Genomic DNA, 24,494 nt, shown 5'->3' on the forward strand with positions numbered 1-24,494 from the left:
ACAATAATGTATCAATATTGGTTCATTAATTGTAACAAATGTTCTATACTAGTATAAAGTGTAGGGTATTTGGGAACTCTAAATTTAAAACTGTTCTAAACTAAAAGTTAACTTAAAAACAACAACAAAAATAAATCTGCCTACTCCTGGCTAGCTGAGAGTTGACTTTTGTATTAATTTTGATTTGGGGCTATCTGCAGCGTTTCTCCACAACTTACACTGTTGTGAGGTGTTGTCAAGTCCGTTCTGACTCCTGGCAAACCTGTGTGCCATAGAACGAAACACTGCCCAGTCCTGCACCATCCTCACAATCATTGTACTTGAGTCCATCGTTGCAGCCGCTTATACTAGTTTTTCAAAAACTAGTGATTTTGATATTTTTGAATTTTATTTTGCTATTATTGAATTATCAAGAAAACATTATGTTTAGTATCATGTTCTTTTAAAAGTATGTTTAAAGCAGGAAAGTGTATTTTAGAATAATTTTTTATCAGGACCAGTCTCATTTTTAATAGATTTTGTTGCTTAAAAGGAAGGATTTTTTATTTAAATACTGATAATTTTGAATTTGTGAAAATTTTAAAATGGTCAGCTAAGGGTGGGAGTGGTATAGAGGATATAGGTTTGGACGGGACTGTTGTAAATTTCCAGAGGAAAGATGATGAATGTCTACCTAAAAAATGTTGGGGGCTGTGGGAAAGAAGAATTCTAGATTTAGAAGGGAAGATCAACAGGACAAATTGAATATGGTGAGTAAGGAGATGGGGAGGAGTCTAGAATGAGTTCTAGGTTTCTGACTTGGATGACTGGTTAAATGGTAATAAGAGTAACCAAGTTCAAGAATATAGGGGGATCATCCAGGAGGAGGAAAGAAGAAAAAGGGGTATTTATACTATGGAGATTACAATCTATAATCTTTATAGTTGTTGTAATAGCTATTATATTGAGGGGTTTTAAACCCTATACTAAAAATTTTACTTACATTATCTCATTTAATTCTTACAGCAACTTTATGGTATTTTATAGTGATTTCTACAGAAGTTTTGATATTAGATATGAATCATGACCTTTTGTTGCAGTTAGAAATATAAGATAGAGATGTTTGAGTGAGGGTGTGTAGTTGGGGCTTAACAGGGCCAGCATGGGGGCCTCAGCTTTATAGGTCGAGGAGTAATTGTACTTGGGATGACTGACTAAGAGATTGGTGCATAAATAAGAATGCCAAATTACTGTTTATAGAAAAAAAAATACCGCTAAGTGGATTGCAGTACTCACATCAGCTGATCAGATTTTTTCACTGCTGAGGGAAAAAACAAATCTACTATGAGAAGCTACATTAAAATTGGAAATTGATTGGTGGGCAACCAAATGGTTGGATGATCTTAACAAACTGTTATCAACCTGGGATGACTTTCCGTATAATGATGTACTGAGAACTGTGATAGCATTTTACTAGAGGGCAAATTAGAATACTGGAGTTGCCTGTCAGAGAACTTTCTCTGTGGATAATGCTGCCGGTACATTGACAAATTATTTTTCTCATTGTCTCTCCAGGCTGCATACAAACCATGTCCTCTCTCTTAAACCAATCATTTTTTCCCCCCAGACAAAGACACATAATTTTAATCTTTTTAATTGTAATTCCATTCTGGTAATTTCTCTATTTTTTTTTTAAAGCCAGTTGGACTTCATGATCTCCTTTTCTACAAATCTCTTTTTCTATAGTTGTTATCTCTATGTTTTATTTACGTACTTAACTGTTGTCTGAGGTAGTTACCTTATTTGCCAATATAACATTGTTTCTGTGGGAAATTAGAAATGACTATTTCGCTTTAAAATGCCTTCCTTATTTTGAAATAGTTCATTTAATCATTTTAAAATGAGAAGTTTGGAATAGACTGTGCCAAAGTTTCTATCAATTTTTATTTTTATGATATATTTCTGAGTAATCTCAGTATTTGATATTTTAATTATGGTTATTTTATAGCGTAGTTTACAACATCTGTGTAAGTGGGATTATACAACAGAATAGATTTGTTCTGAAATGAAAACTTTCTGTCTGGAAATCTGAATTTTACATTCTAATATTAGGATTTGATTCACTTTGTAGCATGTGATCTTGAAGGGATTAAGATTATTTTTGTCACTCCTGAAAGTAGCCTGGAATTACCATCCTTCTCTCGTTCCCTCAGTTTAGTCATTGTACTTAGAGAGGAAAAAGCAAAAAGACATGAAGTAGAATAATGAGCAAAGAGGCAATAAGCTTTCAGGAATACAGATGTATTTCTGTTTAAGTGTCTTAGCAGTTTTCTGAGTCATTGGCACTTCGTTCTGAGGGGCTTAGCTTTTCCTAACTATTCACTTACTGAGTGCAAGACAAGAACAAGAAGTAAGTGGCGGCCCCATCTCAGCAGAAGACTGATGCTCCTCTTTCCCTTTCCTTCCTTTGAGCTGTTGGCAGTAGAATATGGGACTGGACTTCAGACACTGGAGTAGAAGACAGTGGAAAATGTGATTGCATAAGAACCTACTTCTCAGGAATACTATTCAATAGTGTGACTTAAAAAAAACCTTGAAGTTAGCATGATCCACATTTTATAAATTAAAACTTATTGTAACATACATATACACATATCTTGACTAAAAGTAGTAAAGGTGCAAATTAGAAGATTTTAATGTAGTAAGCCCAAATATTTGTGTTTTTAATTTTTAATTTATTTTTTTATCGAAGTAATATATATGCAGTTAAGTCAAATAGGACTACAACGCATATAATGAAAGATAATTGTATTCTACTTCATCCCTCTTCACCCTTTCTCTCCACCTCCCCCAATGACTTGCAGCTTATCCTGAAATTCCTTGATTTATCAATGGTAGACATTATTTTCTGATTTCATCTTATGGAAAATGAAGATTTAAAACTGTTAACACCATCTATTACCAGCATTCCTCTCAGCATAGTTAGATCACAATTTTTGTTTAAATCAATTGCAAGGATTTTTATTCTTTTTAACGCTTACATTTTGTTTCTAATGCAACTTCTTTTCCCCCATATGATTAAACACTTGCATCTTCTAAACCTTCCATCAGAAATGTAAAACCCCTGTAAATTTTATTTCTCACTTGATCAAGTACATAGGAAATAATGTATGGCATTAGCATCTGATTATGTCAAATCCAACTTTAATAGTATAATGTGGTACCACTACTTTTCCCCATTAAGAATCTGAATCACAGTTTCCATAATATCTTGTATCTTAGTCCACTGAATGAAAAGGGTTAGAATCCTTAATAATTACTGAAAATGAACTAAAGCAGGGAGTTTTAATCTTACATAAGGTCCATGAATGAACTTTGGGTGTTTGCGGACTCCCTCAAAATTGTAGTAAAGATTTTATGTGCGTTTCTCTGGGGGAGAGTCTGTAGCTTGCCGCGGATTTCCGTAGAAGTCTCTCACCCCTGAACAGTTTAGTAACAACCACTGAAGGCCATCTTTAAGCCGTGATTCTCAATATACTTGGGTTAAAGACCTGATTTAAAATAGGGTAAAAGCTATAAACTTTCAAATTTGAGTACAGTTTTAGAGGTTCTTGAATCTTCTAGAACCTATTCTCAGACTTCTTGGATTTTTTTAGCTGGGATTCATAAACTACTGCCATTAAAGAAATATGTTGAGTCATTTTGGGTCTTGATCTCATTGTTTTAAAGGCTCACAGTTTCATTTCCACCGCCTGTCTGTCAGTTGTACTTTGGTGGCTTGCATGTTGCTGTGAAGCAACCAGCAGGGACACCCATGGTGGACGGTTTCCAGCAGAACTTCTAGACTAAGACTAGGAAGAAAGGCCTGGTGATCTCCTTCCAAAAATTAGCCAATGAAAACCCCATAGATCACAAGGGAGTATTTTCTGACATAGTGTTGGAAGATGAGCCCCCCCTAGGTTTGAAGGCACTTTAAATACACAGTGGCCACAACAGTGTACCAGTAATTATGTATATGGTGCAGGACCAGTTACCCTTTCATTCTGTTGTATATGGGGTCTCTGTGAGTGGGAGCTGACTCAACGGCAACTAACAACAACAACGAATTTTCACCTGTGCACATTCTTATTCTGTTATCTTCAGCCTGTTTCACCGTACATTTATAACTTTTGTCTATCTCTCATATGTGTCATCTTATTTAAAAAAATCTCAATATGTTGTTGTGTTGTTAATTGCCATCGAGTTGGCTCTGATTCAGAGACCTTATGTATAACAGAACGAAACACTGATATTGTTTTGCTCTTTTATGCTGCATTTGAAAATCTTTAAAGATATTCCTTTTTTTTCCCAAATTTTCCCTTTTTGGGAGGCAGGAAGGTGATACACATACGCTGTGCACACCAAGTCCAACACTCTTTACATGAAATTTATTTTAGGTCCCAATCTTATAAAAACACTAAGTGGAGAATGTATTAAGGGGATTTTTTTCCAATTATATTATGATTTTATCCACATAAACTCTTTCTGTTAAGAAAAGTTTCTGGCGTATGGTAAGAAAAGTTGCTTCTAATTTTACTCTTCTTCAGGAGGGAAGTCTAGCTTTTTCGTTAAGAAACATTCATTGCTTGATAATTAGTTCTTCTCTTTTGAACTTGGACTTTTAAATTTTTGATGGTCTTTAGAATAACTTTGGCTTTTTTGCTTTGGAAATACTTTGTTACCGATTCTTAAATTTTAAATACTAAGTTACAGTAGTTGCCTTTTTGTGTGTTTTGATCTAAATTGAATTTGCACAACTAATGACATGCATCAGATTTTAACTCTGCATTTCATGATAATCTGCCATCTACAAAATTTGTCTTAATTATCACTAGTTCTTGTAGTTTTTGTTACCTGGTTTGTTTATTAACTCTTCCATTAATAGATGCTATTCAGATTGAACCCAAGAGATTTCACAAAGCCAAAAGTGTGTCTTCATTTTAGGGTACATTTGTTTCTCCTTCTGTTTTTTTCTTCCTATGTTTCCTTTTTGTAGCACTCCCATTCTATCTTGATTCTATTCCACAAATAGTGATAGTTCGTTTACTGATCAAAATGTCAAAAGTTGCACATTTGAGAATAGTATCAATGTAGTTATAACAAAACCTCTTAATAAGTAACATCCTACAATGCATGGGGTCGCCCTGAGTCAGAGGCAACTCAAAGGCAACTAACAACAACACAATGTTCCTGGTGGCCAAATTAAAAAGGAAAAATAAAAAATAAGAGAGAGAGAATAAACTCAAGGTCAGTTTAGAAAAAGGAAAAAAGAAAAAAAAGAATGCTTAAAAGTCAGAAAATAACATAGTAGCCAGGCATATTAGACCATTCCCATTTCTTCAATTGAAATTATCGACATCACTCAGAAAAATAATCTAATGATAGTTATTACCCCTGATTGCTGCTTGTTGAGATGTGGTAGTGATAGTAACCCAGACATTTTCCAGTCATTCTTTCATTTAAAAATCTGCAACATCTAATTTGTTAGAGGACCTTGCAAACGTAATTATTTTTTGTTGACCTTTATTTTTTCTAATTCAATAGGATTCATTTGAGCCTATTCTTGAAATAAATATTTTACAAGCTAAAAAAAAAGAAAGTTGTACATTTGAAATTTAGAAATATTGATTTTCTGTTTATCTGTAAGGGCCTGGTATTTTTTTGAAGAGCAACATTTTTATGTGATTTCAAGATTTTATTTTGAATACACTTTGTAAAGAAAATGATATAAATATCAAAATAATATAAATTTGACTTTCAGTGCAATGCGTGTTTTACTGTCTAAATTACCAAGACCTTGGATTGTGGATGAGAAGAAAGATGATGGGTATACTGCCTTGCATCTGGCTGCCCTTAATAATCACGTAGAAGTGGCTGAGCTGTTAGTACATCAGGTAAGAAAAGCAGTTCAATAATTTTAACAACTTTGGACCATTGCCATTCATTCATTTATTCCTTCATCAACTGCTTAGGTTACGGTAAAACCTCATGATGATGCAAATTCAGATATGATGCATCTTCCATCTCTGCCTAACACTGGTTTGTAAATTGGGGTCAGGGGGCGTGAATCCCTGAATCTCTGGTATTCCCTCCACACAGTCTTCCTGCATTGGGCTAACAAAAAAGGGCATCAACTAGCAAGGATTTCCCAGAATCACTGTCACTGTCAGAGAAGTGAATATCAGTCAGTCACAGGACCAAGAACTGCCCATGTTGATATTTAAGTTGGGGTGGCCATTCGCTGTCGGGTGACACCAGATTGCAGCTATCTGGGGATTTGGTTCATGACTACTGCTGGACCCCTGGAATTCCTGGCTGGATAGCATTACTGGCTTGCCTTGGTTATTTCATTCATCCCAGAAATAAGAAGACCTCACATTTTTATGAGATTGGATTTTTTTAGAATCTGCTTATTGCAGTTTTATGAAGGTTTAGTATATTCAGCAAAATTTTTAAATGCCTCAGTAAAGCTTATAGCCATATAGTTGCACTGAAATTACCAAAGAATTCTCTGTAATCTTTGATTGCAAGGAGTTTATAGTCTAGTTAGATTAGACAGCTAAAAAATATAGTAAATAGTACATTATATGTAATTAAGTACTAGATTGTAAGACAGACACTCCAAACACTAAAGAAAAGAAGAAATAGTTCAAAGTTAAACCACCTTTCTTCCGCTGCAATTTTAACCCTTTACGATTAAAATTACTACTCTTTAAAAGTATTGTTAATTATTGATAAATTCCTTTTCATTCAAAACTAAATAACTAGTGCCATACCACACTAAATTGGTTATTATTGCCTTATGGTAAGTCTTGAGGCAGAGTATGCCCTCCAACTTTCTTAGAATTACTTTAATATTCTAGATCTTTTGCATTTTTCCATATAAATCTTAGAATCAGCTTTTTTAGTTTCTATAAAAGAGCCTATTGGGAGTTTAGTTGCTCTTGTACCTATTTTATTAGATTTATCCCTAAATATTTCATATTTTTACATGCTTATTTTACCTACTGTTTTCAAATTTCAGTTTCCAGTTGTATACTGCTAGTATATACAAATACAGTTTTTGTTTGTTTGTTTGTTTTTTACCTGTGACCTTGCTTAAATTTACTTATTCTTTCTAGTACCTTTTTGTAGATTCCTTAGTATTTTCTGCATAGATGGTCATATAAATGAAAGGAATAGAACAGAGAATGCAGAACGAGGACCATACGTATATGGTCAATTAATTTTCAAAAACTATGCCAAAGTAATTTAATGGGAAAAGAGTAGTTTCTCAAAAATAATTCTAGAACAAGTGGGTATCCATATGCAAGGGGAAAAAAAAGAATTTTGACCTTTATTTCACACCATATGTAAAAATTAAATGAGTCAAGGCCTGAACATAAAAGCTTAAACCTTAAGTAAAGCTTTTAGAGGAAAACACAAGATCTTCTGACTTAGAGTGGACAAACCTTTTTAGCATGCAAAAAGCCATAATTACTAAATTTAAAAAGTGATTAATTAGACTTTGTCAAAATTTTAAGCTTCTGCTCATCAAAGACACTGTTAATAAAACAAATAGGAAAATCACACTAGAGAAAAATATTCATAAAACATATTTGACAAAGGACTGGAATACAGGATATATAAAGAACTTCTACAACTCAATAATAAAAGCTCAAATAATCCTATAAAAAACCTTATAAAATGCAAAAGGTTTAACCATACACTTTATAAAAGGAGATATACAGTTATCAAATAAGACATAAGTACCATTGGTCATTAGAGAGATAGAAGTTAAAATCACAATAAGATGCTGCTAATCACCCATTGGAGTCTCTGGTTGGTGCAAATGGTTAACACAATTGGCTGCTGACCAAAAGTTTGGAAATTTGCGTTCACCCAGTGGCGCCACAGAAGAAAGGCCTGGTGATATAACTCCAAAAATTCAGCCATTGAAAATCCTGTGGATTTGAAAAGATAGAGAAGGAAGAAATACTCCCTAGTTCATTCTATGAAGCAAACATAACCCTGATACCCAAACCAGACAAAGACACTATGAGAAAAGAAAATTACAGGGCGATATCTCTTACGAATATAGATGCAACATCCTCAACAAAATACTCACAAACAGAATCCAAAACCGTATTAAAAGAGTCGTACACCATGACCAAGTGGGATTTATTCCAGGAATGCAGGGATGGTTCAACATTAGAAAATCACTCAGTGTATTACAGTATATCAATAGAACAAAGGAAAAGAACCACATGATGATCTCTGTGGATGCAGAGAAAGCATTTGATAAAATCCAGCACCTTTTCTTGATGAAAACCCTAATGAAGATTGGAATGGAAGAGAAATTCCTCAGTATGATTCAGGCATATATGAAAAGCCAACAGCCAACATTATACTTAATGAAGAAAGACTGAGAGCTTTCCCCTTGAAATCAGGAACAAGACAAGGGTGCCCACTCTCACCACTTCTATTCAGTATCGTATTAGAAGTCCTAGCCAGAGCAGCAAGACAAATAAATATATAAATAAAAGTTATCCAGATTGGAAAAGAAGAAGTAAAATTATCTGTGGATGATATGATCCTATATATAGAATATCCCAAAGAGTCCACAAGAAAACTTCTAGAGCTAATAGAAGAATTTAGCAAAGTTGCAGGGTACAAGGTCAACAAGCAAAAATCAGTTGGGTTTCTGTACACCAGCAATGAGAAATATGAAAGGGAAAGTAGGGAAACAATTCCATTTACAATAGCATCTAGAAGAATAAAATACCTAGGAATAACTCTAACCAGGGATGTGAAGAACTTATACAATGAAAACTATAAAACACTCCCGAATGAGATTAAAGAAAACTTAAATGGAGGGATGTTCCATGTTCATAGAGTGGAAGACTTAATATTGTTAAGATGTCAGTATTACCCAAAGTGGTCTATAGATTCAGTGCAATCCCGATCAAAATTCCAACAGCTTTCTTTACAGAAGTAGAAAAACCAATCCTCTTCTTTATATGGAATGACAAGAGGCCCTGAATAGCTAAAACAATGTTGAAAGAGAAGAACAAAGTGGGAAAACTCACACTTCCTGATTTTAAAACACACTGTACAGCTACAATAATCAAAACAGCCTGGTACTGGTATAACAATAGACACAGACCAATGGAATAGAATTGAGAGTCCAGAAATAAACCCACACATCTGTGGTCAATTGATTTTTGAAAAGGATGCTAAGTCCATTTAATGGGGAAAGAAGAGTCTCTTCAAAAAATGGTGCTGGGAAAATTGGATTTCTACATGCAGAAAAATGAAACAGGATCCATACCTCACACCATACACAAAAACATTAAAAATGGATTAAGGACCTAAATGTGCAAACTAATACCATGAAATTCTTAGAAGAACAAGCAGGGGCAACACTGTCAGGCCTAACTTTCAACAGTGGATTATCTAATATAATAACAAAGGCGCAAACAGCAACAGCAACAGACAAAAAAAAAAAAAATGGGATCTCATAAAAATGTAAAACTACTGTTCATCAAAACAGTTTACCAAAAATGTGAAAAGACAAGCTACTGACTGGGAGAATATCTTCGGAAACCATATGTCGGACAAGAATCTAATATCCTATATATATATATATATAACTTCAACAACTTAACAACAGAAAGGCAAATAACTCAATCATAAAATGGGCAAAGGACTTAAGTAGACATTTCACCAAAGAGGACATTCAGATGGCCACCAAACACATGAAAAGATGCTCAGTGTCATTAGCCATCAGAGAGATGCAAATCAAAACCACAATGAGATACCATTTCACTCCCACTAGGATGGCTAAGATAAAAGCAAAACAAACAAACAAAAATCCCAGAAAATAACAAATATTGGTGAGGATATGGGGAAATCGGAACCCTTATCCATTGCTGGTGGGAATGCAAAATAGTACAACCATTGTGGAAAACAGTGTGGCAATTCCTCGTTAAACTAAAAATCGAGCTAGCATATGATCCAGCAGTTTCACTCCTAGGTATATACCCAAAAGACTTGTAAGCAGAGACTCAAAAAGAGACATGTACAACAATGTTCATTGTAGCACTATTTACAATAGCCAAAAAAATGGAAACAACCTAAATGCCCATCAACAGATGAACGGATAAACAAAATGTGGTACATACATAAAATGGATTAGTACTCAGCCAGTAGGAGAAATGAAGTCTTGATACATGCTACAGTATGGATGGTGCATGAAGACATTATGCTGAGTGAAATAAGCCAATCACAAAAGGACAAATATTGTATGACCTCACTTACATAAAAAGACAAGAAAAGGCAAATGTACAGAAACCAAAGTTTATTACTGGTTATCAGGGGTGGTAGGAAGGGGGAAAGGCGGGTGAGTGGTGATGGAAAGATTACACTGATTAAGGGTAGGGTTACACAACTGATTACTGTAATAGCTGTCAACAAGTTGTACACTTGTAAAAAGTTGAATTGGCAAAAGTTCTGTGATAAATATATTTATAAAAAATAAAAATAGCTGCTAAGGCTGCTTATGTACAACTAAATACCCCATGGGACTTGGTTACTTTGTTTGGAAGTTTAGGGTCATAGTTTCACGGGACTTCCCAGTTTATTGGCCTAATAACGTGTTTAGTGCTTCTGTTTTACATCCTGGTTTGTTGCGTAGTGCCTGGGGTCTTAAAAGCTTGCAAGCGGCCATCCAAGGCAGCTTGCAAGCGGCCATCCAAGGCACAACAGTTGGACTGTATTCACCTGGAGCAACAGAGGAAGAAGGAGAGTCAGGAACAAGAGGAGGATATGGAATGTGTGGCTAATTGCTTCCATGAAGAACTACCTCCTTTGCCAGAAGACCAGAAGAACTGGATGGTGCCCAGCTACCGTTACTGAACATTTTGATCAAAGATTGCATAGAATAATCCTCATCAAAAGGGGGACAATGCAGAATAGAATTTCAAATTTTCATGGACTCCAGACTTTCTGGAGCCAAGGGAACTGGATGAACCCCTGAAACTATTGCCCTGGGATAATCTTTACACCTTAAACCAAAAATATCCCCTGAAGTCATTTTAAAACCAAACAGTAGTTTAGCATAACTAGTAAAAAATGTCTGCCTTGAACATTATGCTCTTTTAGGAACTATTTATATGGGATCAAACTGACAACAGCAACTCAAAAGTTAGCTAGGCACCTTAGAGGGCAGTGAGTTTATGTTAATGAGGGAGGAACAACCCAAAAGGAGGTTGAGAATGGTTGCACAGCTCAAAGAACGTAATCAGTGTTACTGACTTCTACATGTAGAAACTATTGGATTGGTGTGTTTTTCTGTTTATATTCTCAACAAAAACAAAATAAATAAAATTTGGAAGGGAAAAAAAAATGTGACAACCAAAATGGAATTAATAAGAATATTGTCACATCTTGAAAAATGTAATTAATATCACTGAATTATTTGTGTGAAAATTGTTAAATGGGAATCTAATTTGCCATTAAAACTATCACCAAAAACACAATAAAATATTATTTTAAAAAACGGAAAACTCTGTGGAGCATAGTTCTATTCTGACACATGGAATCGACTTATACAAAGTTATACATGTATTTACTATGCAACCCAGTGATCTCACTTTTAGGTATGTAGTCAAGAGCACCGAAGACGTATTTCCACGTAAATAGTTGTACTGAATGTTTGCAACAGCTTTGTTTACTTCCCCAAACTGGAAGTAAGCCCAGTGTTCATCAACTGCTGAACAAGATAAATTGTGATACATTCATCCAATGGAATACTGCTTCCAAAATCCCACTGCTGTCTAGTCAATCCCAACTCATAGACACCCTGTAGAACAGAGTAGAACTGCCCCATAGGGTTTCCGAGGCTATAAATCTTCACAGAAGCAGACTGCACATCTTTCTCCCGTGGAGCAGCTGGTGGGTTCTAACCGCCAACCTTTTGGTTAGCAGCTGAATGCTTAACCACTGCACCACCAGGGCTGCTTGGAATACTACTTAGTAAAATCTAAATGATGGAAAGCTCAGAAAAAATAAAAAGAAAATCTTCCACTGTCTGCATTTATATGAGAACAGACATAATAATAAAACAAGCTGAGATCAGGTACTTCATGACCCCACCCCAAAACTTTATAAATAATAAAAACAAACCAGAAACACTCATATTCTGGAATGTGGCGTAGCATTACTGGAGTTTCAGCTCCATGTGATATCCCAGGCAAGGGCACAGATGGTATCAAAGTTGGAATCAGAGGATATGAATTGTTCCAATACCTAAACAGAATGGTAAAGTTTATCTTTTGAATCATGTGCCCTGTGCTTAATGTCAGTTGTTTTTTTATTCTGGCAGACACTGTGGCAGGCATTTTTACATGTATCTGTCTTAATCCTCACAATGACCTGGGCAGCAGGTTGCACTGTCACCATTTTGGAACTAAGGAAATAGGCATGTAGTGGTTGGTTACTCGCTTAAGTTCACACAACTTACAAGTGATAGAGTTTAATATTTGAATTTAGGTCCTTTGACTCCAAGTTCAGTGCTTTTGTTCCTCGGTCCCCTCTCTCCATCTTTAGGCATCAGTTGCTCTCATATAGTCCACACTGGCTGTCCTAGGATGGTGGGTAGGACTTTTCTCCATCTTAGTGTATTAATTAAGCATGGCTTTTTCTTACCCCTAAGCACAGTTCCTTTTCTCGGAATGAGAAAGAGCATAGTCATGGCAACAAGAAAAAGTGACCTTATTAGGTCATTTAAAAAAAAAAAAACCTGTTGCCATCAAGTCAATTTCGACTCATAGCGACCCTGTAGGACAGAGTAGAACTGCCTCATAGGGTTTCCAAGGAGCAGCTGGTGGATTTGAACTGCTGACCTTTTGGTTAGCAGCTATAGCTCTTAATCACTGTGCCACCAGGACTCCAGGACGCCAGGTCATTAAAGTAAATCTGAATCCAATATGAAGGCTCATAAATATAACTTTTTGGGAAATATTTACATTTAAAAGAAGCTAATTACCTCCATTCCCTATCATGGAGATTGAAAGGGAGCTGTTTTTAGGCTTTGTACTGTACTTTGCCCTTTCTGTGTTCTTAGGTGGAATCACCATAATAAAAATAATTTTTAACTTGATGTTCTCCTTCAGAAGGGTTGCTGCCCCGTCCGCTTCTTGCTATGTTGCCAGCCAGTATTACCGTACGAGGGTAACGGCAGCAACTGACGGGGAGAAATTTAAGGAGGGGCAAGTGGTCAGCAGTGTCCAAGGTTCTTTATTCCATACAAATAGTTATGGCTTTAATGTTCTTTACTGTTGTCAAAATTTAAGTATGTGAAATTTGTTTTTCTTGTTCAGGGTAATGCAAACCTGGATATCCAGAATGTTAATCAGCAGACTGCCCTGCACCTTGCTGTTGAGCGCCAGCACACCCAGATTGTCAGGGTAAGTACTTATCAACGTGGATCTTAGCTTACAATTGTATTTTAACCAGATAGCTTTTTCGCATCTCTTGAAAATACTAATTTAAATGATACAGTTCTAGATTGCTCAAAAAAAGGATAGATATAAAAGTTATGATTTTAGGGTAATATTATGCATCGGTTAGATAAAGGGCTTTAATTTTTAATAGGGCAAAACATGAAAATTCTAATATTCAAAGTCTATAATTTTGTTGCCAGATTTGTGAATTCTCAGAATATCAAATCAGAAAATTTCAAAGTTAACATATAAATTAATTTTTAAAAAGTACAGTTCTTCTTAATTTGTATAATTGAGAGTAAACTATAATTAAAAACTTTGGCTAGACATTTGCTGCTGCAAATGCCGGAAAGGCTGAAATTGAGTTCTTAGGTTTTGCTAATCTTGTGAATCCAAACAAAATATCTGAATGATTATCTGTCTTTTTCTGGAGCAGAGATTGTTAAAAAGTTTGGAGCCTGAACCAGCTGCATCATAATCGTCTGGGAACTTGGTAGAAAAGCAAATTCTTTGGTTCCACCCTAGGCCTATCTAGGGATGGGACCCAGCAGTCCATGGTTTAACAAGCCCTCCAGATGATTCTGATATACTTTCAAATTTGAGAAGCGCTGCTGTAGAGTGACATTTCATGTAATGTTTTTGGAACAAGAGGAAAAAAAAAGTAATTTGCCAAGACAGATACTGGTTTCTTCTGTGTATGGTGACTTTCCAAAAGTCTTTAATAGCATTTGTAGAAAGGGTTAGGAAAATTGTTACAGCACCATAAGCAAAGTCTTAAATATGCTTATATTTACTGCATAATTCACCTACTGAAATGTTATCGATTATCCATTTTATCCAAGAGGTTGTAGTTTAACAAACAGTATTCACATATATTGGTACTTGAAAATCCTTCTGTTAAAAATTCTTCATTTATCCTCTATGATGCTTGTAGTTTCCTTATGACTATAATTTGGAGAAAATTGACCAAAGAAGGAATCAATAATTACTTGTTATTAATAATAGAAGTTTGAATATTATAATTAGGTCCTAGTAGAAGGGCTTAAAATATCTCAACTCATATGTCTGAAATTAAAAGGTAAAAAAATTACCTAAATTTCCCCTAGTTATCTTGATCTTGAAGCCCCAGTGGTGCAGTGGTTAAGAGCTGTGGTTGCTAACCAAAAGGTCAGCAGTTTGAATCCACCAGCCGCTGTTTGGAAACCCTGTGGGGCAGTTCTACTCTGTCCTATAGAATCGGCGTGAGTCGGAATTGACTCAACAGCAACAGGTTTGGTTTTTTTTCTTGATCTTAGAGTAGGTGAATTAAGCGTCCAGGGCTCTGAATGTAAATATATTATACATTGTCATTTCTTATGGGCGTGGATACTTTACCAAAATGAAATGTCTTTCTGTTTTAGCTTTTGGTCCGTGCAGGTGCTAAACTAGATATTCAAGATAAGGATGGGGATACTCCTTTGCATGAAGCTCTCAGACATCACACTTTGTCTCAACTTCGTCAGCTCCAAGATATGCAAGATGTGGGAAAGGTTGATGCTGCCTGGGAGCCATCCAAAAACACAGTAAGTGACAATAATATTTAATTAAGTACCAGTAAAAGCATCTTTTAATGCAGAATCTTGTATTACTGCTACTCTAATCTGCATCAGATAAACTTCTATCAAAATCTCATACTTAGGAATTTAGTTTATGAACTAAATACTCATTAATACTAAGTATTGACTGGTATTTACTATGATTTTAAATGATTTTGCAAAGCAACCGAAGATAATTTTTTTGTATATATGTCAGTTGCTAAAGTGGATTGCTACTTTTGAGATTCATTTGAATGCCTGTTTGAGGTTTCATTTGATATTTTTTATTTTAACTAATACCATTCTCTTAAGGGGTTGTTTCTGTTAAGGCTGCAAATTTTTATTCTTTATTTCCAAGGCTAATTGCTGGAATTTTTTTTTTTTTAAATTATACTTTAGGTGAAGGTTTACAGAACAAATAGTTTCTCATTGAACAGTCAGTACACATATTGTTTTATGACATTGGTTAACAACCCCATGCCATGTCAACACGCTCCTTTCTCAGCCTTGGAGGGCGTTTTTTTTTTGGTGGGGGGGTGAAAATATACATAGCCAAAGATACACCATTTCAAAAATTTCTACATGTACAATTCAGTGACGTTGATTATGTTCTTCCAGTTGTGCTGCTATTCTCACTTTAAATGAAGGTTTACAGGACAAAATATTTTCTCATTAAACAGTATACATATTGCCCTATGACAATGGCTAAGAACCCCACTACATGTCAACACTGTCCGTACTCAACCTTGGGTTCCCTATCACCAGCTTTCCTGCCCCCTTCTGCCTTCTAGTCCTTGTCTCTGGACTGCTGTGCCTCATTAGTCCCATTTTGTTTTATAGGGCTGTCCAATCCCCGGCTGAATGGTGAACCTCAGGAGTGACTTCACCACTGAGCTAAAAGGGTGTCTGGGGGCCATACTCTCGGGGTTTCTCCAGTCTCCTTTAGGCCAGTAAATCTGGTCTTTTTTGTGTGTGTTAGAATTTTGTTCTACATCCTTCTCCAGCTCTGTGCAGAACCTTCTGTTGTGATCCCGGTCAGAGCAGTCGGTGGTATAATTGCTGGAATCTTCAAAGCACTTATTTGATTGCTGTTTATATCTGACTAGGGGAAAAAGCAGAATCAACAGTTCTTTAGCTTTATAGAATACAGGCAGTCCCTGGGTTACAAGCATCCGATTTATGTACAACCCATAGTTATGAGCCAGCCCCCGTAAATCCTATTACATTAAAAATTCGAGGCACATACAATGTTCCGTAATAACAAATTGGGGCTACTTTGCATCAAAACATTATTATTACTGTATTATTAAGTTAAAAATGTTTTAATGTATCAGGAAGTGTTTCTTTAATGTTTTTTATGCATAGAAAAGTACACTATATACTAAGACAAACATTTGACTAACTGACATTAGATACGAACTATACCTAACTGTTCCGACTTACGTACAAATTTGACTTAAAGACAGATTTAGGAACAGAACTCATTCGTAATCTGGGGACTGCCTGTATGTAGAACTTTTTCATTGATTTGTGATTGCAACTAACAGTTGAGATTCTATCAGAGATGTAGCTTCTTAAACTGCTCAAAATTCTTTCTTTTGCTTGTAATTTTATGCTCATTTCTTTTACCAGTTTTTGTTGCTTCACAAGAGCCAACAATTTTGCCACATGTTTAAAGCTATACTCTGCCTGTGAACCATGTCTACCTGTTCTCCCTTGTCCTTTTCAGCATATTACCCTGAATCTGCTTGGATATTCTTGCTCTTATCTATTCTCCATAAAATTACAGCTGTCATGTACAGCAATGATAGTAGACTTAGTTTTGTTCCAAGACTTCATTATTATCCTATTTTGCTATATAGTGTTCACGTACCATAAATTTATCTTTTTAAAGTATAAAATCCATTGGTTTTTTAAAATATAGTCACAAAACTGTGAACTCTTACAAGTATAATTCTAGAACATTTTCATTACCCTAAAGAGAAACCCATATCCCATATCCATTAGCATTCACTCCTCATTCACTGATGCTCTGTTCCTTTTTCTTTATTCTTTCATTTTTCTGTTCTTCAGACTGGATAATCCCAATTGACCAATCTTCAAGTTCACTGATTCTTTCTTTTGTCTGCTCAGATCTACTGTTGAGCCCGTCTAGTCTAATATTCATTTCTGTTACTGTACTTTTTAATTCCAGAATTTCCATTTGCTTCTTTTTTATACTTTTTTATTGATTTTTTTTATTGGGTGAGACATCATTCTCATACTTTGCGTTAGTTCTTTAAATATGACTCTCTTTAGTTCTTTAAACGATTTAAAATAGCTAATATAAAAGCTTTGTCTAGTAAGTTCAACATCCAGGCTTTTTCAGAGACAGTTTCTGTTGACTTCTTTTTTCCTATATATGGGCCATACTTGCTTGTTTCTTTGCATGCTTCGTAATTTTTTTTGTTAAGAAAGCAGACATTTTACATAGTGTGACAACCTCAGAAATCAGATTACCCAACTTCCCAGGTTTTATTGTTTTTGCTGTTGGTTGTGATTGTTGCTGCTGGTTTTTGTTTGTTTGGTGATTTTCTGAACTAATTTTGTAAAGTCCCTGTGTTCTTTGTCATGTGTGGCCATTGAAGTTGGCTTGGTTAGCTTCGTGGTCAGCTAACGACTGAATAAAGATTTCCTAAAATGCTTTGTAACATTAAATCTTCCAGCATTTTCTGAGGAGCTCTGTTGGGAGTGTTAGAGTATGCCTTCAACATTCAGGCAGGCAGTTTACAACTCTGCCTTAGCCTTCACTTCCTGTTTACACAGAGCCTTCAAGATTAGTCACAGGTGTGAGGGTAGGACCTTCTCAGGTCTTTCTTGGGCATTTGTTTAGCCCTGGGCATTTATATAGTTGCTATGAATCAGAATCAGCTCTACAGCAATGGGTTTGATTTTGGGGGCATGCATGAAAGCATCCCTGGTGGTGCAGTGGTTAAGCACCCAGCTGCTAACTGAAAGGTAGGCAGTTCAGACCCATCAGCCACTTTGTAAAAGACTGACAGCCTTGGAAACCTTATGGGGCAGTTCTACCCTGCCCTACAGGGTGGCTAGGAGTTGGAATCAACGACAATGGGTTTGGTTTTAGTTTGGGACACTTGCATAAATGCTGCTTGGATTGTTGGAAGCCTTTGATTAATTTCCAGAGTTTTGAAACAATTGATTTTGACCATTTTACCAGTGTTCTCATTGCTTTGATGGAGTTACAGATATTTGGAGGTTCTAACTCTGCCATTTCCGCTGATGTCCAGTAGGTGTATTTTTAAACTTAAAGAAAAATCTGCCAAAAAGTTTTCCAAAGTAGTTGTACCATTTACATTCTATAAGTAGTGTTTGAGAGTTCCAGTTGCTCTACATCCTTACCAAAAAGTCTTTTTAACTTTAGCTGTTAGACTTAGTTTCCTAGGGGCTGCCATAACAAATCTTATAAGAACAGAAATTTATTGTCTCATTATTCTGGAGCTATGGATCCAAAATCAGGGTATTGGCAGGGCCATGCTCTAGGGGAAGATCCTTTCTTGTCTCTCCCAGCTTCTGGTAGGTCCCAGCATTCCTTAACTTGCAGCTGCAGTGTCATATGGCATTCTTCCCTTTGTGTCTCTGTCTCTGTGTCTCTTCTCTTTTATAAGGATACTACTCATATTGGATTAGGACCCACCTTACTCCATTATGACCCCATGTTAACTGATAACATCTTCAAAGACCCCATTTCCAAACAAGGTAATTCTCACAGGTATTGGGGGTTAGGACTTCAACTTATCTTTTAGGGGGGCACAGTTCAGTTCATTACACTATTTAAATGGGTATGTAGTAGTATCTTGTGGTTTTAATTTGCATTTTCCTAATGACAGATGATATATTTTTTGATGAAGTTTCTTTTCATCTTTTGCACGTTATTTTGTTAAGCTTTTTTTTTTTTTTTTTAATTGAGTTTTGAGGGCTCTTTATATAATCTGGATATAAGTTTTTTTTAATCAGATATGTGATATGCACGTATTTTCCCCCAGTCTGTGGTTTTGTCTTTTCATTTTTTTAACAGTGTCTTTGGAAAAGCAGAAGTTCTAAATTTTTATGAATTCTAATTTATCAATGTTTTATTTTCTTGTTTATGCTTTTTTGTGTCCTGTTACGAGATCTTTGCCAAACCCAAGGTCACTAAATCTTTCTCCTGTGCTTTATACTAGAAACTTAAAAAGTTTCAGCTGTCTCATATAGGTCTGTGATCCATTTTGAGTTAATTTTTGTATGTAGCATGAAGGATGCATCCTAATTCATTTTTTTGCTTGTGGATTTTCAGTTGTTCAGCACCATTTGTTGAGAAGACCGTCTTTGCCCACCAAATTGCCTATGTACCTTTTACCAAAAATCAATTGACCTTGTATGTGTGGGTTTCTTTTTGGAACCTCTGTGTGTGTGTGTGTGTATGTGTGTATAAATTTATTTTTGTGCGTGGTGAGAATTCATAGCAGATTCCCAAAGGAAAATGATGACTGTTCATTTCATTTCAGTTGATAATGGGGCTTGGTACCCAGGGGGCAGAGAAGAAGAGTGCAGCATCTATTGCCTGTTTCTTGGCAGCCAATGGCGCTGACCTTAGCATTCGGAATAAGAAGGGTCAGTCACCACTTGATCTCTGTCCTGATCCGAGTCTCTGCAAAGCACTGGCAAAATGTCATAAAGAAAAAGTCAGGTTTGTATTATGTATTGTCGTAAAACTTAATATTCTATAGATAAAGTAGTATTTGGTTTCATTTGGAGGACTTGACTACTTGAAAACATCCTCGTCTTTGCTCTTCCTCTATCTTTGTGTTGACCCTTTCTTCCTTAAAAATTCTGCTGCAGGCAGCGTATCCCTTATTTAGCTTTGTGAGCTGCACGTTATTTAGTACAGTGCTTTATACATAATAAAATGTAAGAAACTGTTCTAAATTAGTCTGATCTTCTAGTACTCCTGTGTTAGAGGAATTTACAAGAAAAAGTCTCATTAATGAAATTGCTGTGTCTAATGTTATATGTATTTTAAATATTAATAAAATCTTAAGAGAAGGCAGTTCACACTTTTCACCAACAGAGTATATCTCACACAAATAATTCTAGCACTATGCACAGTGCCCGGTAGACACTCAGTAAGAATTTGTTGAGTCAGTGAAGAAATGAACCAATGAACAAATGCGTGAACCAATTCCTGATGGAGTTGTCCTTAAAGGTGATCATTTCATGTTTGTCTTCTTTTCTGAAAGTTAAATATATCCGTGATTTCAATTATTGCTTATGACATTACTCATTTTCTTATTATGAGATACTGTAGGTACACAAAAAAGTACATCTCATTACTTTTTCATCCAAACACTGCTGTGCAACTGTTATTACCCTTTATACCTGATTCTTGCCAGTGAACATTTCAGTAGTGTCTTTACCCTTGTGTTTTGGTTTCCTTTCTTATAATTTATGTGAAGTGAGGAAATGACATCTCTTTGGAATGCATGCATAGAGCTGTGGTATAGGTTAAATTAATGCAATGAAGTAAGTATATAATAAACTTATAACAATGGAGTCTTAGATGAAACTGATTTGTGTATTGTGCATATTCATGAATTACTGAATATTGTAGTTGGTCACATTACTGAATTACTGAATAATAGTTGGTCACATAAATGTATTCTGTCTCGTCTCTATTTATAGATGTGTTCTGTCTTTAATAGAATTTTACTCTCCTTAAGGATACACTTAAAGAAATGTCAAAATAGCAACTGAACTGTCATATTTTCCAAAATTTCCTATTATGAACTTTGATAATGCTTCATTCTGTCTTTAGTTAGCATTTTTTGTATTATTATTGTTCTTATTCCTCCCTCTGCTGGTTCTATATAAATAAAACAGATTTTGAGTGAACTTGTGTATATGTTAAATTATTTTTTTGCTAGTATTTTTGAATTGTTAGAAGATTTCACTTTTTTCCATTGGGTGAGAATTTGTTCATATTGAAGTTTGAATAGTAGTAGAAGTGTTTAAAGATGTAGAACTATAGATAAATAGAAAAATATATTCTATGGTATTTCAGTACAGATATTCAAACTTCGTTTTTTCACCTAATAACATTGATTTTATGTATATTAGTGATGCTCTGGGGCCCTGGTGGCACAGTGGTTAAGTGCTACAGCTGCTATCCAAAAGGTCAGGAGTTTGAATCCACCAGCTGCTCCTTGGAAACCCTATGGGGCCATTCTACTCTGTCCTATAAGGTCACTATGAGTCGAAGGCGACTCGACGGTAACGGGTAGTGATGCTGTAGATGTTCTTTATAAAACACTTTAATTAATGAATTTGTAGTAGAAATATTCTGCTAAACTTGAATGTTTTCTTTTATTAGTGGTCAAGTAGGTTCTCGGAGCCCTTCTATGATTAGTAATGATTCTGAAACCTTGGAAGAGTGTGTGGTGTGCTCAGATATGAAGAGAGATACTCTTTTTGGCCCATGTGGTCATATTGCTACCTGTTCTTTATGTTCTCCACGAGTCAAGAAATGTCTCATCTGTAAAGAACAAGTGCAGTCCAGGACAAAGGTAATACATTTTCAGTATAGTATTTTATCATTTTTTAAGGTTTTTTGAGACTGTAATTAATGGTAAATAAGATTATATGATGCTATGTATCTGTTTAATTTTTCCTCCCTAAGAATGATTTAAGTTTAGGAATATTTAATTTATCCCTTTAACAAGAGACCAGTTCAGAACTTCTGAATGTATTGCTTATTTACAGTCTCATCTTACGTAGTTGTGTTACCCAGCTAGTTATTATTTGAATTTAACTGTGTACTGTTTTTACTGTCAAATTCTTTTTTAGTCCTTGTGGATTTCCTTCTTTCTTTTCTATATCTAGAGTAACTAAAAATAAAAGTAATCTACAATTTAGTCTATAACCTAAAGAAGTATTTAATTTCATTTTGTATTATAGTTACTTGTATATTATACTTTTTTTTTCTTCTTGAGTGCATGAACTGTTTTGTATTTTTCTTTATATCCAATAACATTGGCTTTTTGAAAAGACCAGGTATTTTGGTAAACTTTCACACATGCTGGATTTGTTTGACTGTTTCATCATCATAGTGTTTTACTTGTTTCTTTATCCTCTATGTTTCCTGTGAACTGAAGTTAGAGCTAAAGGCTTGATTAGGGCCAGGTTAAAACATTTTTGGCAAAAAAACTTTACAGATGATGCCGTGCACTTTGTATTGCGTACCATCAGGAGGGCAAATTCTATATACACTCTTGTTATCTCATCTGACTTGTTTTGTTCTTTAAGAGATATTATTCATTTCTGGGTTTCTGGTTTCATCTTTTTCCATATAACTCAATGCTTTATCGTAACTGTACTAAATTACTCATTTTGGTTTACTGAAATAATTGGTATTCCTTTTGAGTTTCTCCTTACTTGTGTGTGCATGTGTGTTAAATGAGAATTAAGTCTCCTACAAACTATTTCTCTCAAGATGAGTAGCTTAAACCAAAAAAAAATGTTGGTTTTGTTTGGTTTCATTTATAAAGTTTATGCTCTTTGCTATTCTGTTTCTTATATTCTCTTCCTTTTTCTCTTGACGTTTCCTAAGGTGTTCATTCCAAACCAAACCAAATCCATTGGTGTCGAGTTGATTCTGACTTACAAGGACCCTATAGGACAGAGTAGAGCTGCCCCAGGGCGTTTCCAAGGCTGTAATCTTTACTGAAGCAGTCTGCCACATCTTTCTCCTGTGGAGCGGCTGGTGGGTTTGCACTGCCGACCTTTTGGTCAGCAGCTGAGTGCTCAACCACTGTGCCACCAGGGCTCCTAGTTGTTCATTAACCTTCATTAATTGGAAAGGAGTTGGTATTAGTTCTTATGATAAATTAGCTGGCAGTGACTTAAAGGACATTTTCCTGCCAGTGCTTCTTACATTTTCATAGAGAACCTGCTAAGAGTGGATTGTTTTTATGACCCAAATGAATGTAACTTTGGTAAAATTTTTGGCACAGGAAAAAGCACATTGGAGTTATTTTTGGATAAAAGGTACTGGAGTAGTATGTATGGTATGTGTATGTAGCTGCTTAATCTATTTATAAAGGTGGGGAGGGGGAGCCAATAGCACTTATTCTATGCTGGGACTGTTACAGCATTTGTATGCATTATTTCAGTGTCAACTCTGTTTAATAAATTAATCTGGATCATTCTGCTTGGTATTTATAATTTGCTTTAGGTACCTGCTTACAAAGTAACAGTCTGGGAAAAAATCTGAAAGAACAAAAATCTAAGCCCTTCTCTTGTTTTTAGATTTGTCTATGTATTGTGCTGTTGTGCCTGAAACTTTTTGTTAGATTTTTAAATCTTATTTCAACAAACCTTTATTGAGCACCTGGTTTGTAATCAGGACAAAGGTGTATATGATAGTTTCCTGCTAAAAGCTTGTAATGTATTGGCCAACTATGACTTAGATTAAAAACTGCACTGTAGGTGTTGTAAGAGATACGTAAATTGAGTAGGAGTTCAGAGCAACAGCGTGGCAAAAACAGTCTCAAGATACGGAATAGCCCTTAATGGTTATCTAGTCCAACTCTAGTGTTTACAGCTGGAGAAACTGAAGCTCAAAGAAGTGCAGTGACAGCCAAGTATTGAGCTCAGCCCTCTTAAAGCCACTGTTCCACTATGTTAGATGCACGGACAAAATTAATAACAATGTCTACACGGGGAAGGTTGGCTGGACAGAGGGTGGAGAAGAAATAAGCTGTCTTTTTTTTTTTTAGACCGCTTCTGAACATAGTTATTCTATGAATTAGCAGACTTGCAATTGGTTTTTAAATTACGAAATTTTCAAACCTGTAAAAAAGTATCAAAACTAACATGCACAGCAAACAGATTTTGCCAGATTGATTGCCGAGCCTTTGAATATAAAGAAATAGTGACCCCAAGTGGTTAAAGGATAATGAACATCTTTACTGAAGATAAGACAAATTGTAAAACCATTATTTAAAGGGAGGGAGAGAGAATAAATAAACTGGGTTTCTTCAGCAATTAGAAAAATATAGATAAAAATTTTATGAATTATTATTATCCTCTTCTGTCAAATTGGCAAAAACAAATGCTGTCTTCACGGTTAATTGTCCTAATAATGTGTTTAGTACCTTTGTTATACCTCCTAGTTCACTGCATAGTGCCCAGAGTCTTAAAAGCTTGCAAGTGACCATCCAAGGTACAAGTGGTCTCTATTTGCCTGGAACAACAGAGGAAGGAAGAGAGTCAGGAATAGGAGGAGGAAATGGAATGTGTGGCTAATTGCCTCCACAACTGCCCCCTTTGCCATGAGACCAGAACTGTACAGTACCTGGCTACCATTACTGAACATTTTGATCAA

General features: G+C 35.5%; 1 protein-coding gene across 2 annotated transcripts in view; it reads left to right on the forward strand.

Annotated features, from left to right (window-relative positions):
- Nucleotides 1-24,494, forward strand: part of MIB1 (MIB E3 ubiquitin protein ligase 1) — a 145,924-nt gene that overhangs the window by 106,126 nt on the left and 15,304 nt on the right. For both annotated transcript variants that reach the window (XM_004387921.3, XM_023742053.1), the window contains 5 exons: nt 5,780-5,912; nt 13,380-13,466; nt 14,903-15,064; nt 19,621-19,802; nt 21,483-21,675. In XM_004387921.3, the coding sequence (XP_004387978.1) occupies nt 5,780-5,912; nt 13,380-13,466; nt 14,903-15,064; nt 19,621-19,802; nt 21,483-21,675 (757 nt within the window). The remainder of the gene's footprint in view (nt 1-5,779; nt 5,913-13,379; nt 13,467-14,902; nt 15,065-19,620; nt 19,803-21,482; nt 21,676-24,494) is intronic.

The sequence above is a fragment of the Trichechus manatus genome, unplaced genomic scaffold (assembly GCF_000243295.1).
Source record: "Trichechus manatus latirostris isolate Lorelei unplaced genomic scaffold, TriManLat1.0 scaffold00199, whole genome shotgun sequence".
Classification (NCBI taxonomy): Eukaryota; Metazoa; Chordata; class Mammalia; order Sirenia; family Trichechidae; genus Trichechus; species Trichechus manatus.